Genomic DNA, 19,802 nt, shown 5'->3' on the forward strand with positions numbered 1-19,802 from the left:
AATTCATTAATAAAAAAGCATATTCAATTGCTTTAAGTTTAGAATGCAGTATTAACTTTGAATTGAAAAATTAGACCAAATAAAACATTTTTATAAATATCCTTATATGTGCTAATATGTGCAGTATAAAAAACATAGTTTATTGCTATTGACTTTCATAAACATAAAAATTCAAAACCCTGCAATTTTCCTGATTTGTGATGATGACTTGCAGCATTATAAAACACACTTTTACAGGCGGTCAAATGAAAAGCTACCGCTCTTCATTAAAAAAAAAAAAAAAAAAAAAAAAAACTAAACACTTCTTATCAAATACTAAAAATCTAAAACACATAATATCAATAAACATAATCAACAATAATCCCCAAGTCTAAGTCATAAGTCTAGAGATTGAAAAAAAATCTTTCCTAAACAAAATTGCTTTTTATATCAAATATGTAAATTTTTTATTTATTCCAAATATAATGTAACACATTCACTGCCAGTAAAAACTGATATATCCATCCTCAGAAGCCGAATTACAAAATAGTGTTTTAATGATTAAAAACGTTCCTCATACACTCTATAACAACAACAACAACAAAAAAAAAAAAAAAAAAAAAAAAAAATGAATGTACCAAGAAGAAATTATCCGATTACTTTGAAATTTCTTATGCATAAATGCTTTGACCAAATATACAAATGATAAAAATTTGGATCCCAATGAATGAATAGTTCGATTTCCAGTGCATCGGAACCATGCATCCAGCAAATGCTCATTATGAGCAACTGTCAGAGTTTGAAAGAGGTTGTATCATTGGATTGAAAGAGGCAGGTTGGGCAGGATCGCTCGTCATATGAGTTGAAGCAATGTGGTGATTAGAAGATGCTTGCAAGAATGGGTACACAATGGCACATTTCAGCATCATGTTGATAACAGTCGACCTAGTGCCATAGCAGATTGGGATGACACAGTGATTGTCAGATTAGCTGTCACACCGCCTGATTCATCGCTACCAAAAATCAGACATACGACCCACACACAAGTGTCCACCATGATCATTCCCAGATGGCTGATAGAGCGAAATCTAAGCTCGTAACAACTGTTCCGCCACCTGCCACTCATGCCTGCACACTGTCGAGCCAGATTACAGTGGTGCTTGGCTCGATCAGGGTGGAATGATGCTGGCTGGGGACGTATAGTCTTTAGCAACGAATCCTACTGTGTCATGACGATTACCGAAGACGTCTCTGTAAACTCCCAGAGCAGCGTGCCGATCCTGCTTTTACTACTACATGCTACACAGGCCCTCAACCAGGAGTTATAGTCTAGGGTATCATTTTCCTTGATAGCCAGACCCCTTTGGTAATCATTAGAGGCACACTTACAGCATAGCGGTGACATTCTGAGACATTTTGCTACCATTCCTTTTGCAGTACCCTGGCTTTATTTTTCAGCAAGATAATGTCAGATCATATACATCACGTATTGCTATGAACTGTCTCACAGCTTGTCATATACTTTCTTGGCCAGCCAGATCAACAGATCTCTCTCCCATTGTCTGGAATATGATAGGAAAGTGACTGCATCTACCAGTGAATGTTGATGACCTAGCCCGACAACTGGAGTAAATTTGGCAAGAAATACCACAGGAGACCATCTGGGAGCTTAATCAGTCTATGCCACACCGTGTGGAAGCTTGCATCCAGGCTAGAGGTGGGTCAACACCTTATTGAGCTCATTACTTTGTAGCTATATAACTCTGAAATAAATTATTCAATTGTTCTGAGGTTTTAAAAAGTTTTCTATTCTGTATCTAATCTTCCTATCCACCAATTTTTGTCTCCATTGGACAACTCCTTGGTGCGTCGATTTTTTGTTATAGAGAGTTGATGCTGTAGCACATCTCATCATTTTTCTGCAAAATTATTGTCAAATTGAATAAAGTCATAGTTTAAAAGAAATAAAAAGTATAATTGGACAAAAAAGTCAAATTTATGAAAAAAATGTAAAAAAATATTTTCAAATAACTAACACAAACTTCAGATATTCACATTGTTGAATTATTCCTACTATTTAAAATGTTGCAACAAAATAAAAATTATAAAAAATACTCATATACTGGCATGTTGAATGCTCAACTCTGAAGATTATAAAACAGAACAAACATTATATAATACATAAACAACATAGTAGAAAATCATAAAAAGAATACAAAAATTTTTAACTTATTACAAACAAAATGTCATTAGTGTAGAACAGTATTGAACAGTATTATTACTTATGGTATATTTCACAGCAGGTCAAACAATATCCTGGTTTGTCTGGACAGTCTCAGCACTCCTATGGAGTGACTGTACATTTGCCTTGAGAGGAACAAGATTAATATCTTTTTCTTTGTATTTTAGTTGTGTCAGGCGGAAGTTCTCTTTTCTCAAGCATATGTTTGAGATTCTTTGGAGTCGGCTTTTGCTCGTCTCTTAATGGCAAAAGTGATTTTATAACATTAAATCGGTAATCGCAAAGTCATATTTTACTTCCAGAATATTCATTATAAAGAACATGCGAATTTATTACAGTTACTTCAATAATATACGAAAGAACAACTTTTTATACCAGTTAGTGCTTTTTTCTATGACAGATAATATGACAGCATTTGATCTTGCAATCTACATCATAAATGTATTATATTTAATGATTGGCAGAGTTCTGCTTTATTTAATTTCTTTTATTTAAAATCTCAACCATTTCATTTTTGAAATGTAGAAATGTAACACACTTTACGTTTATCTTTCCATTTTCTCCTCATTACTCCCTGACAATACCTTTCAACAGTATCGCCTTTTCACAATTTAGTAGTTTGAACATCTTTTGGAGTTTTTTGAAAGTTCTCAATGTACCTGTGCAGTGTTTTTTTTTTTTTTTTATCTAACAGCAACTTGGCCGAGTCAAAGCTATTATAATAACTGTCCATGAAAACATGGTGACTGACATTTAATATTTTTTTCAGTAAATCCAAAACTATTTTTTGTGTATGGTTTTGCTCTCCATAGTCATCTCATAAACCAATATACACGGCAATGTTTTGCACTATTCAACTTGATGTACTCAAAATATACAGTTTTATACCGTACTTATGTTTTTTATTCTTATGTATTGGTGAAACCATAATTTACCTTGGCACAGGACCACAGATTCACCCAGTTCTCTATTAGGATAATATACCTTGCACATTCTTTCAAAAAAATCCAATTGCTTTTGTGTATTTTGTATAACTTGTATTTTACTTCTCCCGGTCCACTGTTCTTTGCAAAATGCAATGCACGTATAATTAATAAAAACTGATTTTAGCTAATGCTATTTGCAATAGCTGCATTTTGGAATAATGGGTCTTTCTTCCAGTAGTCCAGAAGTCTATTCCTTTGTACGTTCCCCATTTCCAAGAATACTCCAAGAAAAAATGCTATTTGCAATGGCTGCATTATGGAATAATGGGTCCTTCTTCCAGTAATCCTGAAGTCTATTTCTTTTTACATTCTCCATTTGCAAGAATGTTCCAAGAAAAACTAAAAACTCATCCACTTTTTAAATCTTTCAAAAAAGTTATTCGTGACTTTTCTTTCATTTTATATTTATGCTGGATTTCTTTGTATAATTTCTGTTGGCTGTATTAGCAAGGACTCAATTTTTGTAAATGTACGACTTATCATACAACTCGAATCCAATCCAACAACTAGACTGTTCTTTCCGATTGCTGTAAATTGTTGAGTCAATTTTTTATTTAATTTCCTTTTCTTAGGTTGTAAAGGCTCTGCAATACTTGTACTGTCCACCATTTTTAAAAACGGACATAAAAAAAAAAAAAAAAAAAAAAAAAAAGATACACAAAATTTAAAAACCACGCACCTAAAATATAAAAATAATGCTTCACTAACATGCCTCAAAAACCTCTTCATTCAACTTTCAAAGCCACACTAAAACTTATCATAATCGATCCGCCGTCTAAGAGCGTCACCAGCATAGGTTGTAGCATGAGGGGGGTGAAATTGCACCTCCCTTAAATGAATGCAACTCTTTTTTTTAAATTCATTTTAAATAGCAAGTTAGTGAAACATTTTCTCTGTTTCTTATATTACTCTTTTAGGTCCCATCCTGTCTTCTGTAGAATCTTAGCTGAACGACTTTAATCTTTTCCCACCTTCAAAGATTTTCACAGCCGGTCATACAAATAAGAACCACCTAGTCTCTGGACATCCTTTTGCTTACATTCATCTTAAATGATATATATAATTAACGGATGTCTGTTTGTAATTCCAAAAGTTTCCTACAAACAAGCATTCCATACAACAAGCATAAGTTGTAATTTTTAGTACCCAGGGGAAGCTGGTGAGAGGCTTCATTGTGAGGATGACATTTGCAACTTCCAGTTCTCCTTCTTGGATTAATGGCAAGGGGAAAGAAAATTGTTGCAAAAATCTTTTCTGATTTGAGTCATTATGATGTTTTAAATTTGAAAAAATACTTAGTGTTAAATAATTAAAGAAACGAACATTATAAAGTACAATAATTCGTTTAATCTGTTCGAAAAACACTTGTACATGGAACAAGGATTAAGGAAGTTTAAAGTGCTCAGGAATTTTATCTACTCTACCACTGACTCATTCGTGTCAAATCATAGTTTCGTTTTCTCTGTCTAAGATCGTTTGCTCCCCCTAGGTCCGATCCTGGCTACACCCATGCGAGGTAGAGCCATGCTGACACGCCAGATCATCTTTTCACACTGGAAGTAATACAAGTTAATATCATAAAACATAGTAAATTTTTCCTGTTTCAAATGAAAAAATTTTATTTTACTGTGAAAGGATGAAAAAAAAATATTTCCATATACAACTGACTCTCAAGTCATATTAATAGATGATTAAAAAGAACAAGTAATAACTAGACAAGATTGAAATTTATTACAAACCAATAATTTATCTTTTGATAATAACTATGCAAAAAGTGTACATACAAACAAAACAACCAACATATACACATACAAAAATAACCACTCATTAAAATCAATTCTTGACTAAGCACAGCATTATCTCTTATTTAAGTAAAAACAATAACATAAAAAAATGCTTTTCATAAATGTATGTGTATCAATCTAACAACGAGTTATGTCACAGTACTTAATAAAAGCCATAACTGTCATTGATGATTTTGCGAACAAAAACGGAAAGAAAAAAAGATGGAAAACCTTAAATGGTTTAAATCTGAATGATCACCCAAAAGAGTTCTTTTAAAGTTTTAATGTGATTTATCAGTAGAGATTTTTGATACAGATGGCTCAGGTGGAATAGCGAAACATTTTAAATATGCACTTAAACTAAGCATGGGAACATTATACATCTTCTGTATATTTGAAAAGTGAAAAAATGTGTAGGAAAATTCTATAAAAAATTTAATGTTTCTAATAAGATATATCATGAACTAAATGCATTTTTATTTAAATCAATCAGATTAAAAAATAAAAAAATAATATTTTTAAGAACTGCATCTATTGTTTTTAAATAGTTTAATTTGTTAATTAATAACAGATATTTAAATATGAAAGAATAATATATTATGTTTTTCTGAATGGCAACAGATTCCTAATGAAAACTGGGGGGGGGGAACACACACACACCTGTATATGGATACTAGTTCTTTTGGGCTTAAAAAAAATAATCTCTCAGTTTCGCTAAGATACCTAACAAAACTACATACCTTTGTAATGCACAGAATTCTTATGAATTGGGCATAGATATAATACATTTAATTAAATTTTCATTTTTTTAAATAAAAGATTTGTTCAAGCCTAATATTCTATATGAGTATTTTTATAAAATTATCTTAAGATTTCTTTTATAAAAATATAAATATAAATATATATATAAATGAAAATAATACTTGTAAAAAACGTTCAAGTCTGCAAGAAGAATGTTCAGGACCAGCACCATCATAGCCATGCGGCAAAAGAATAACTATTCCACTTTGCAGCAGCCATTTTGCTAACAAAATCAAAAATAATATTACTATAAATAATAAAATAAGTTTATTTCTTGTGTAATACTTATAAAAAGCATCTTTTCTTGTTCTTTGAAAAAATGAGAATCAAATATGATACAGTAAACCTTTAGCAAACGTTGTCTCTGCTTAAATTGTCGAACATGAAAATTTCAGTTAAAGGTGGTGCGCTATGTGAAGTGGCAGCTGTATTGTGATAGTCTTCTTTAATGACTCATTTAAAAATTCATTCATTAAAGAATTTTTTTAATTTGAAAATTCATTAAATATTAATTAGTGTACTAAAACCTGACCTTTAAAGTTCTCCTAATTGTCCATAGTGCTCCAGGACACAACATTGCCCTCACAACATTGTAACCAAATGTTCAGGACTTATTCTTTTCATTAAATACCACTTTATTCTAACCAATGGATCAAAGAATCATAAAAGTGTTCAAAGCTTTTTTATGCCAGGCATATTTACATTTTTGTAAATAAAGTATTTCACGAAGGAAAGCACGATACACCAATGGGATTCTGAAAGCAATTCAGCATAGCACACTGCATAGGAATGATTAAACTCACTTGGGAATAAATAAATTCACCAAAAATGAATGCTTACTGGCATCAATGCTCATACGTGAATTCATCAAAAATGAAGGCTTCCTGGCATCAGTGTTGGTTAGAAAATGTCAACAATTTTAAAGGATTTCCATCGATTGAAAATGAAAAATGACCAAGGAATACCAAGACCAAGGAAATTGTACAAATTGCAAAAGCAACAGGCGGTAAAGGATTTTCAGCTATGGAGGAAGTAGAAAATAAAAAATAGTTGAAAATAACAACTGAGAAATGGCAAATGAAGAACTGGATGATCTTATGACACAAGGCTAGGGTAAAAGTAGCTATAGTGAAGATATTAAACGGCCTTTAATGTATAAGAAGTTAAACAAATTGTTAAAAAAAGGTTAGGGACTGTCTGATGTTGCATTGGAAATTGACCCAAATGAAGAAAGAGGAAGACTTTTTTAATGAGAGGTATCGAAAAACTTAAGCACTCCTCATTGTGAAAGATTTAATGAGTTGAATCAGACATTGTTCCAAGCAAAAACCACCAGCTATTTAAAAAATAACTGTATCATGTACTTTTACTAAGAAGTAACAGAAATTCTTTCCATTAACATATTTCATTTTCAACATTTACTTAAAATAACACTTAGGTTTATATAAATTATACATACTTTCTTAATCTGAACTGCATCTAACCTGTTTTTTTCCACAGAGAGTTAATTTTGCGGAATGCAATTTTGCCATATGCACAATGTATCAGTAATGTCGTCCCCCCCCCCGTTTGGCAAGGGTTTACTGTATTATGATAAATAAAATGAATTCTTTTCTTGTTCTTTGAGAAAATGAGAAAAGTATTTTCCATAATACTGTACTGTAAAAGTATTTAAAAAATAAAAAGCAGCATAAACACTTTAAATATAAAACAATTCACATCATTTCAAAAACAATTATGTACTTAGATTACTAGATGATTAATTAAAAAAATTTATGAAATAAAATGTATAATTAAAAATGATGGCTGAATGCAATAGTTAATAGCTTTAAAAAGTTATTTTGTTTCCATTTAAACATAACTTTTTCCTCTAAAGGACTAAATTGTGACTGTGCATACACTCTCAATCTTTAATTATTTCAAAAGTTTTCTTTTCTCAAATTGATTTCCATCTTTACAGACTACTTTTTAAAACCTGCAAAAAATTTTGTTCATCACCTTCTTCATGTTTTTATTTAAAATACCACTATATATAATGGATATTATACAACAAATAAGTCAGATAATTAGATCTTTCCCTACTTTGACAGACCACTAATTTGACATATTTTATCATGTTATTTCACTTTAAAATAAGCTTTTTTTATTCTTATATTTTTTTAACTTACATTTTTTTCAGCTTTTATTAAAATAAAGTACATTATTAAGCCACTGAAACATTTACAAATGATACTCTTAAATTTCTGCCTTTCAGTGATTAAAATATGCATTTGTAATTTTGATGTATAGTTTTCAAAGACATTCTATTCCAAATTTGTTGAACAACCAAGGAGCACTTGTATCTACTTTTTCATTCTGTATTGCATATGATATTTATCCTATTATAGTCACAACCAATATAATATTGTCATTCATACACCAGTTATTATAAATCAATTACACATTAGAAACTTTAGTTTTGAAGATTTTATTATGAAATCAAGAAAAGTAATTTATATCATCTTAAATCATACCTTCTGTCAAATATTTTAAAACTATTTTGAATAATTAATATATAATTTCTAATAAAAAGCATTTTTTGCTACAGACCTAAGTATGAAGAAGGATTTCATAAATAAAATATTGCAATATTTTACTAATTTTGGCTAAGTCTTGATTTATAAAAATGAGTTAAATTTTCTTTTCCTATGTATATTTAAAAATATTTAATTTTAATATTATAGTAATAAGTCTGTTAAAATATTGGATTATTTATGAAAATGTAAAAAAAAAAAAAAAAAAAAAAGGTTACATTAAATTCTTTGCACATGATTTGCATGATATTGTAATTGAAAAAAAAAAAAAAAATATTTCCATAAATTCAAAGTAATAGAAAGTTTGATGAAATAGATACAGTAAGTTAGTTGCACAGGAGACTGGGGCCCGAAGCATATATGTCTCTCAGGAGGTCATTTCCTTAAGCTAATTTTCACTAGTTTTGGGAAGTTATAGACTGATTTGGAGACCTCCTAAAATTTGAAATTCTATGCCTGGGCATTATGCATACCAGGCTTTCTTAATGAGTATCTATGAAGGTTCAATTTCTATGCTTGCTTGCAATAGACAGAGGCTTAATGTAAACAGAGGCTATGAGCTGGATGTAATTTTGAAAAATAAAATTACACTTGCAATATGCAGGGGGGGGGAATTGCCTATTCGGACATATTTTATAGATGTATAAAATTAGCAAAGCAACAACCTTGTGTTTGGCATAAATTAGGAACTCTATCAATTTCAAGGGCAAACTGGCACCAGTCCCTCTTCATCGGGGGCAAAGAAATCTGCTAGACGTTTTTGATATTTATAGATGGTTTCACTTACTTTTCTTTATTTGCATTTATTATCTATTCTTTATTTGCATTTATTATCTATTCTTTATTTGCATTTATTATCTATGATCATTTAAAATGTGTTAGTTGGATCTACACTACTTACTGTATTCTAAATTTCCAAGAACAAAGTAATAATGAAGTTCATTTTAAATATCTTGCACATTTAATTTACAGAGGGCGAGCAGCTGAAATGTAGTAATCTAAATAATTATATTTCGGTTACATTATATCAACCAGATTAAATCTATAAATCATGAGTTTCAAATCCTGAATTGTATTTATTTTACTATGATTATAATCCTAGAAGTGATTCATAAATTAACTATATACTCCTTTTTTTTTTTAAATGTACCATCAATAAGTTAGCAGTTCTTTTTTAACGCGTTTCAAAATATAAATTTCTTTCAAAATGCATAATAGTCAGAAGCTGTAATTTCATGCACAAAAATAATATCTGTCAAAGTTACATGGTTGCATATAATAGCATAAATTTCCTCTATACAGTCTCTTAAAAATATATCTTTTCCCTTGTTTTCTTCAAAGATTTAGAAATAGCTGTTCTACAGATTATTAAAATAAAAAGTAAAGGAAAATATTATATGAAACAAGATTATAAATGCTCTGCATTTAAATACAGCATACCTTGAACAGCTGTTGAAAATGTGATAACTGCATATTAGCTGGCATCTGCTGATACATTAACACACTAATACATCATTCTGCTTTTCTATTGCGACAACTTAAGACAACTGTTCTGAATTGTTCTAGAAAGATGAAATTTCCTATTTTCTTTTCTTCTTTTTTCCCTCTTTTCTTTCTTTATTCTTTTATTTATTGATTCACATATATATATATATATATTTATATCCAAACTAACAGATGGCAGGGAAGGTTTCTTCCTTCTATTTTATGCTAACTTCACACCAATCAGATGATCTCTAACTTGAACATTTTATTCAACCACCATTACGCTTGTTCTTACATACATGGCATATCAGAATGGGTCCCAAAACTAACAAAAGAAAATGGGTGCCTTCTAAAGTAAACCCTTCAGAACCATACTATGCCATGATGCTTTAGTCTACAATGATATCTGATATAATTTATGGCATTACTGTGTAATTATAGCTCTGTAGGAATAACTTAATAATGAAATGGAAGCTATTCAAATTTTCTAAGATAATGTCACACCTTCGAACATTTGAGAATGCACCTTTTGTCATAAAACAAAATTGCACTTATACATAGCAAAAGGCAGCATTTAAAGAAAAGCAACATCGATAACTGTAGACAAATTGTGGGAATGAATAATTGAATCTCAGCATATGATTTAGTAGCCAACCATACAATTCAGTTATAACTACTAGAACCTAACATATATTAAGCTCAATGAAGGACTACAGATGCCGGATAGAACAATAACACATTGAAATAATTACTTAAGACAAATATATGTACTTGAGATGAAGGGGGAACCATGCTGAGCCTGGTTCATGGTGAAATGCTGGCGCATTTTCCAGATTAATGATAAGAAACGATTAGTATCACCAAGGAGAGAAATGGCGTAAGTCACCAAAGAAAGCCATATGGTATCAATTAATATGCAAATATAGGGAAAATTAATTTTAATTATAACAAAGAGTAATTTCTTCTCCTTCCTAAAAACTGCAATGGTATATTGTAAACTGACAAAAGTACATTCAAAATCAATTACCTCATATTTTTTTAATTTAAAATAAAAATAATATTTCAGTCAAGAAACTGTAAAGACATAACTTACTTTCGCCAGATGAGATGCAAGTATCAAAAACAACCTGAGCAGAATTAAAAAAATCGCCAAACTGTGCTTCCCAGATTACTAAATTATTCAAGTTTTCTATGCTAAAACCATATTCAAAACCAAGAACACCTTCTTCAGATAAAATACTATTTGAAACCTGAAAATTTTATTGCATTTAAATTTTTTTAAATTGCTAATTAATTCACACAAAAAAAAGGATATTAATAATTAAATCAGGAGATAGACAGATTTAAACATGCAATAACACATTATACAATGCAAATTCTTTCAAGATCAGTTAAATATTACATCGAAAAAGTCCAATTAATAATTATATTCTCAGCTACTGCAAATTAGTGTGTCTTACACTTTTCTCACGCTAGTCTGAAAACTAAACCTAAATGAATGAATGCAAAAATGCAAAATGAATTTTTTTCTCTTATAAATGAATTTCAGTGTCATATAATATACTTTTAAAACCTGCTGCAGGAACAGCATCTGAAGTAGACATATATATATATATATATATATATATATATATATATATATATATATATATAAAGCAAAACCAAACAAATAAACATAAAATTTTACATCAAATTAGATTATGACAAAATATGTTTAAACAAGGGAAAAATAGTGATATTTTTCTGATTCCTAACATTTTCCAGTAGTTTAAAGAATTGAATATCTGAGAAATTGCAATGATAAACAAAAACATAAGCTTTATGCTAAGAATCAAGTTTAAAAAAATTACCAAATTTTACTTTCTCATTGATAAGTTTCACGAAGACTCACTGAAAATTTTATCTAAATAAGAAAAGCTGCTATTCAGTGCATTTTCTGAGAAATAAAAGTTTCATTCTTGTCCGTTTCCAAAATGATAAAGGGTACAACATTGCAGAATTGATCAAGTCTGTACACAGTGACATAGTTTTATTTTAAAAACTACTGTAGTTAATATATAAATACGGAATTTTCAGTATAAGCCAAGTCCTGTAATAGGTTTGGCTAAGTGTAGAGGCTCTGGACCAAAATGAAAGGAAATGTCACATATCAAGATCATACTCATTACAATTTATACTTTCTTAGCTATTACTCACACACACAACCCCCTCCCTCCTAAAATAAGAGATAAGAGGGAGTGTTCAGAAATTTTACTTTTTTAATTTACTTTAATATTTTTTAAATTTTACTAAGGTTTTAAAATATGGTCACATTCAAGAATTTGTAAGATTTGCTTACAGTAACTTACAAGAAAACATGTGACAACACTTTCATTACATGAATTGTGTTATTGGTTGGTGTCCATCCACATGTTCTTTTACCTCCAAAGGAATTATTATGCCCCATCACCTCCTCAGTTTACCATAATTGTCTCTGTTGAGCAAACTAAACTAAAAGTCACCTGGCAAATGATAACTGTCAAGACAATATTTAGATTCAAGTGAGTTTTTCCATGATGTTCTAAAGAAAGATCATCAAGAGTGTTTTGAAGAGTTTTATGCACATTTTCAAATAAATGTACTGATACAAAGGCATGTATCTTGAATTCATACTTTGGATAACATACATACTACTTGTATATATACTATACTGTCAAGAAGCAAAGTTTTGATAACACTATTGACAGTCAGTCAAGCATCAGAAAAGTGTCAAATGAATTTTTGTGTGTATTGCTATTTAAAATTTGCGCAGCAACAAAAATAAATCAAATCACTCTATTTTCATATACATTTGCTAATTAGTAATTCAATTTTAATATCATAAAATACAAAAAGGGGGGGGACTTTCAAAACTGATATTTTCTTGGGTAGCAAAGCTCATGTGACACTGATTACATTAGAAACATTAGAAATCATGTTTTTTTAAAATACCTCAAGCTCTCCTTAGTAAAACTGAGAAACAATAAAAGGAGAATACTTCGTTAAAATTATTATCTGCACTTCTTTACTCATAAAACTGGAGAAATTTGGAAGAAAAAAAGGAAGTAAAAGAGGTGTTAAAAATGCAAGCATTAGAAAATTCACTAGTGAAAAAGATCCAAGAAGAAAATATATAACACGGGGGGAAAAAATAACACATCAGTGCAAGATAAACATACCAAAGTAAAAATTTAATATTAGGCAAAAAAGCAACCTTAGTTAGTTTTGAAGGTGATTTAAGCAGTCTTTAGTTGACAGCAGTAATTCCAATCCAGTTTTCCCAAATGCTTTCAGAATTCTTAGTTTTTAATGTTTCTTTACTATTTTCCTTGTCAGATAGTATTACACTTGTACTTGCTTTGTTCCATCCATTGCTTTCAGTATAAAATCTTTCACTGCTCTTCTCTTTATATATATAACAATAAATAAATAAATAAAAATCTGCCCCTTTCCCTTTTGAAAAAGTGGGATGAAAGTGCCTTTGATTAAGTTCCAGCATATCACTGAACACTTTTGCCTCTGAGCAAAGTCATGGATAACAGTGTCCTTAACAATCTAAACAGCATTACAACTCATTCTTTTGGAGTAACCATTACTGCCCCTGATATGACACAGGAAATTTCTTAACCTGATGACCCAAATAGACTGCAAGATGGATATGAATATTACAAATATACTGTCATTAGACTTCCTAAGCACCAGCTCCCTGGGTAACCAAATCATAAGTAGGTTATTATCAGTAATGAAGACAGTCAAGGAGCATCTGGAGTTCAGCTAGGATGAGTATAAAGATTTTGTTAAAACAGGCTTTGCCATCCCTAACCCAGTCCAGAATAAACTATCATAAAAGCTCCTAATTCAAACACAAAAGTGAACAAAAAATAAGTGACTGTGTTAGCAAACCTAACTCAGATAAAATCATTGATACTAATCCCGATTTTGAGGACTGCACAACCAAAGAAATTAAAACAAGATTTAAAGCCCTAACTGACTAACCAAGCATGGTAATTAATTATAGCTCAGCTCATTGCAGGAAAGAGCACAACCTCAGTTACAAGTAACCAGTAAATATTCTTCCAATCAATGATTAAACCTACTGATACTTGCATATGGATAAGAGTGCTTTGAAGAACCTCTGGCATTTGACACCAATTCCTAGGCTGCCATAATGATGAATTTATCAAGATGCTGTCTGCCACTGACACTGACCACTCTAAACTTATTACCCTGTTTAGGAAAAAATCCACTTACCAAATTCTGAACACTATGTAATTAACCTTAGAGTTAGGCACCTCATAAAAATTATTCTTAGCTGTTTATAGTTACATCAAACAGAATCAATAGCCAGTCTATTAAAACACAAAGGATTTTCTTCTAGAAAGTACTACAGTTAACAAAAAATCTAAGGCTCCTAGATCATTAGTCCAGATAATTAATCCTTATTTCAGAACTAGAAAAAATAGTAGCCACATATCTATTATCCCAACTGTCACCAATAAGGTGACCATTGTCCCAGATATTCAAAGGCAGTCCCAAATTCTAGCTCTATAGTCTGCATGGACACATGCTCTGGAAAATATCCCAGAATTAACACTTTGTTTAAAGATTCATCAAAATAAATTTAGTTTCTATAATATTTCTACAAACAGATCATATTATGTTGTAAGCCTTGCACTGGCAGCATTGGGCATATACGAGGGCTATCCAGAAAGTAGATTACGTTTTGGAATAAAAAAATAAACAAAGTATAGGAAACAAATTTTATTATATACAGATGAAAGCCACACTCAAATACTACTTTTCTACATAGTCACCATACAAATTAAGGCATTTATCGTAGCGATGTACGAGCTTGAAAATTCCTTCATCGAAAAATTCGGCCGCCTGCGCCTTCAACCACTTCGTTACCTCTTCTTGCAGCTGTGTGTCGTCATCAAAACGCTGCATAGCCAGCCACTTCTTCATTGCTGGGAATAGGTGGAAGTCGCTCGGTGCCAGGTCGGGACTGTACGGCGGATGAGGAAACAACTCCCACTTAAAAGATTCAAGAACTTTACGAGTGACATTTGCCGTGTGGGGCCGGGCGTTGTCGTGAATCAACAAGATCTTAGAGCTCAACATTCCTCTGCGCTTGTTTTGAATTGCTCTTCTGAGTTTTTGGAGAGTTTGGCAATACCTTTGAGAGTTTATTGTAGTGCCTCTTTCCAGGAAGTCCACCAAAATTACACCTTTTCTGTCCCAAAAAACAGTCGCCATCATCTTCCTTGCCGACATTGTTTGCATGCATTTCTTGGGTTTTTGGGGAGAACTTGTGTGCCCCCACTGCATTGATTGCAATTTCGTTTCACAGTTCACATGTTTCATCCATGTTTCGTCACCAGTAACGATGCAATCAAGTAAAGAGTCACCATCCTTATGGTAAGCGTCCAAAAAGTTCAACGCTGCAGCCATTCGCTGATTTTTGTGGTCCTCTGTCAAGATTTTTGGAATCCATCTTGCACAAAATTTGTGGTAACCAAGCTTTTCGCTGATGATTTCGTGCAACAAACTTCGCGAAATTTGTGGAAAACTCAAAGAAAGTTCCGTTATTGTGAAATTTCGATTTTCACGGACTTTAGCATCGACTTTTTCGAGAAGTTCGGCGGTCACTATGCTGGGTCTCCCACTTCGATCTTCGTCGTGAACATTGGTTCGGCCATTTTGAAATCTTATGACCCACTGACGCACTCCACCTTCAGTGATAATGTTGTCCCCATACACTTCACGAAGCTGCCGATAGATTTCTATCGGTTTACAGTTTTTTGCAGTCAGAAACCTTATTACTGAGCGCACCTCGCAGCTCGCGGGATTTTCAATTAACGCAGACATTTCAAACCGTCACAGTATCTGAACGGAGCACAGCACGAACCTCTCACTAGCACGGCTAGATGCAGACTGAGCTGCGCAACGCTCTGACCCCAAGATGGCCGCGCTAGCCCCGCCCCTAGCGGACACAGACGGAAACGTAATCTACTTCCTGGATGGCCCTCGTAATAATATGCCATATGAAGCACATTTTAAAGTAAAAGGTGTCCCAAAATTAATGCAAGTTTTGAATTTGGCGCTATTTTTGCATTAAGTTGTTGACAACCCTGAAAAAAGAACAGTTTGACAGCCGAGAGTTTAGGGTTAGTGAAAATGGAGCGTTAGAGGACACAACAATGTGTCTTCATTATTAAACAATATTTTAAAAATAATGAAAGTTTGGCAGCTGCAGTTTGAAAATTTTATACAAAATATGATAAAAATAGTGTTTTAACCTCATTAACTGTGAAAAGATTAATTGAAAAATTCGTGCAGACTGCACCAATTGGAGACATTAAACACACCGGTCGTCCAAAAACAAGTCATTCAAATGTCAATATTGAAGCAGTGCATTAGAATGTTGATGAAAACCCAGGAACATCAATTCGGCATCATGGACAAGAATTGCACATTTCAAGAAGCTCTCTACAGCGTATACTCACAAAAGATCTGTGTCTTCATGCTTACAAAATTCAATTAACACAACAGCTGAAGCCTAATGACCATGAACAGCAAAGAGAGTTCGTGGAATGGATTATTAATCATCAAAAAGTGGATGCTGGTTTTTCGAGCGAAATAATCCCAAGTGATGAAGCACATTTTCACCTCAAAGGCTTTGTTAATTGCCAAATTTGCCATGTTTGGGGTTCAAAAAACCGACATGTGATTAGCGAAAAACAAATGCACCCACAACGGGCCCCTGTTTGGTGCGGATTTTGGGCAGGAGGCATCATTGGACCATACTTTTTTGAGAATGAGGTTGGTCAAGCAGCAACTGTTAATGATGCTCGATATCGCGACATGATAACACAGTTCTTTCTGCCGAAACTGGATGATATTGATGTGGATAAATATGTGGTTTCAACAGTGCCATATGCCATACAGCCAATGAAACAATCCAATTACTGCATGAGACATTTCCTGATCATGTAATCTCTTGTTTCGGTGATAGAATTGGCCCCTCTAAATCATGTGATTTAACACCATTAGATTTCTTCTTATGGGGTTATTTGAAGTCAAAGGTTTATGTCAACAATCCCACAACCACACATGCATTACTAGAGGAAATTAAACACTGCATCAACGAAATTTAGCCACAATTATGCAGAAAGGTCATGAAAAATTTCAACGAAAGGGTGTTATGTGCCAGCAAAGCCATGGAGGCCATTTGCCCGATGTGTTATTCCATAAATAACCCTATCCTATGCACTTTATGATTCACATAAAAAATAAATATCTAAAGACTAAAAACTCTCTTTTAAACTGAATTCAAATCTTGTGTTAATTTTTGGACACCCTTTATGAGGAGTGCCATATCAGAAATGGTGTTGCAATATGTCAACATGCCCTCAGTGCAAGGATGGCATAAAATTTTTTTAACCACCATCAAACTGACTAGGCCTGTGCTGCCACTGTGCATCAACAAGATGGCACTAATAACCACTGAGCTCAACTAACAATTTTCTTATCACTTAGTTCCATATCTACACTGATATATGTTTGTGCAATATGGTGAGGAATCGGTGTCTTAAGAGACCCACAAGTGATGGGGCAGGCTAACGGTTCTTCATTCTTGAACAATAAACTTGCATTCACTGTATGCACAATGTATTTGCATTCTTGAACAATGTACATGCTACAACGACCAACCGCATCATCCACAGACTCCTGAATCGATCTTCCAAATGTTATGACCTCCAAATATATATATATATATATATATATATATATATCTTCCACTAAATCAAGTGCCACCAATAAGTATTTTTAGAAGCTAGAAAAATAAACCATATTTTCTACTGTTGAAGTATAATAGTTTAATTTTTAGTATAATTATTATATTTTCTAAATTTAATTTTTTTCAGAATCCTGTAAGGTTACACTTGATCTGGTAATGCTATTTTAGACTAAAAACCTTACGAAACATGAAGTCAATTATCACTATATGAGAATTATGTGAACCTTGAGAAGGTTAAACTAACCTTTTTATTTAAGCAGAATTTAGAACATAAAAGCACGCTCTTGTGCTATAATTTCCACAACTCTTGGTGATGTAAAATAAAATAAAACAGTCCAAATTAAATCAAATGTTGAACAGTGCTGAATAAATACAACTATAAGAGCTGTCAGGAAACTAATAATGTAGCATGCACATTATGCCAGAAACCACTCTGTCTCAAATCCCAAAACCTCAATTTAGGTACTTGCTACTTATTTGCATTCTGATGAGGAATACATAAAGGAGAAGCTTTAGTAAAGACTGAACTGTTTACACTTCATCACAAGCTTTTTAACTTTCTGTTTCCTTTAAACTCAGTTTCTCAACAGTAATGTCCAGCATTGTAATATATGCAAGTGTGTATGAAAATGCGCAGAGCTTTCAATAAACTACCTACTACCTGAAATCTCACTTGTTAATCTTCAACATACTAGACCTAAATGACACTCTACACTGGTGTGCAAAAATTAAGGACGAAGTCGAAAAATTAGCATATCAGCTGAACGAAGAGGCAGAGCGGACAGAAAGACCAATCAGGAGATTAAGTAAGGTGATGTACGGTAGCACATGCGCAGATATGCAGGTAGACGTAATGGGGGAGTGTCTGAGTAGTATAAAGCATGTTGTCAGTGTAAGATCATTATTTCTGGCAAAGAGATTGCACGCCGTATAGCAGTTAAAATCAAACCGAGTTGCTGCCTCAGCGAGAAATGGCGAATAATCAATCTGTTAGACGACATCTGGATGCTTTTACCCGAGGTCGAATCATTGGGAAGTTGGAGGAAGGCCGCAGTGTGACAAGTGTGGCTGCAGAGTTCGGAATTGCTCACAGCATCGTTTCACGACTTTGGAGACAATTTCAAACTACAGGAACAACTATCCAGGGGTTTAGTAGTGGTCGTCCACGAGGAACCACACCCGCAGATGACCGATATATTGCCTTACAGGCCAGAAGAAAAAGGCAGCAGACAGCGGGAGAAATCGCTAGACACACGACACAGGCGACTGGACGACCGATATCGCGTTTTACCGTGGCCAGAAGACTGCACGGTGGTGGTCTGTTTGCACGACGCCCTGTACGGTGTGTACCTCTAACGCCTGTCCATCGAAGAAGGCGTTCTCTGTGGTGCTGGGAACATCGGAATTCGAGAGACAATGAATGGGGACGAGTACTCTTTACAGATGAGAGCAGATTCAGTCTGAGTAGTGATTCTCATCGCATACTCATCTGGAGAGAGCGGGGAAGCCGCAATCATCCCTCGAACATCATTGAAAGGGACAGGTATGGAGGTGGCGGTGTTCTCATTTGGGGAGGCATCATGCTTGGTAGTCGTACAGACCTTTACATCTTCGACGCAGGTTCAGTCAACGGGACCCGTTATTGTAACAAGATTCTTCTTCCATATGTGCATCTTTTTAGAGGCGCTATGGGTCCGCAGTTCTTTTTCATGGACGACAATGCACCATGTCATTGCACAGTAGCTGCCGAACAGCTCTTAGAGAGTGAAGATATTGAACGTATGGGTTGGCCGGCACGATCTACGGATCTCAATCCCATCGAGCATGTATGGGATTTTCTAGGCAGACACTTGGCAGCTCGTACCTTACCACCAGTAATGATTCCGGAGCTTCGATTGGCGCTGCAAGACGAATGGGCAGCAATGCCTCAACAACTCACTGACACCCTCATTCTTAGCATCGGCAGACGCTGTGAAACCTGCCTAGCACTCAGGGGAGATCATATTCCCTATTAAAGACCGGATGTTTCTTGCTGGACACCCATCACAGGGATGTTTCGGCCTTCAGTCGCATTGCGCTCCATGCTACTTTTTCAATAAAGCTTCTTTTTATCCCTCTGATTTCTCTTTTAGT

General features: G+C 33.3%; 1 protein-coding gene across 3 annotated transcripts in view; it reads right to left on the reverse strand.

Moving 5' to 3' along the window:
- LOC118202984 (2-oxoadipate dehydrogenase complex component E1) overlaps positions 1-19,802 on the reverse strand; it is a 173,626-nt gene that overhangs the window by 27,977 nt on the left and 125,847 nt on the right. For 2 of the 3 annotated variants that reach the window (XM_085822464.1, XM_085822462.1), the window contains exons 17-18: positions 10,944-11,100; positions 5,915-6,015 (exon numbers count right to left, since the gene is read on the reverse strand). In XM_085822464.1, coding sequence (XP_085678590.1) covers positions 5,915-6,015; positions 10,944-11,100 — 258 coding nt within the window. Of the gene's footprint in view, positions 1-3,874; positions 4,761-5,914; positions 6,016-10,943; positions 11,101-19,802 lie in introns of those variants that run through there. The other variant, XM_085822465.1, reaches the window with a different exon arrangement.

Source organism: Stegodyphus dumicola, chromosome 8 (assembly GCF_044657685.1).
Source record: "Stegodyphus dumicola isolate Sdum_Otavi_A_Nest chromosome 8, ASM4465768v1".
Lineage (NCBI taxonomy): Eukaryota > Metazoa > Arthropoda > Arachnida > Araneae > Eresidae > Stegodyphus > Stegodyphus dumicola.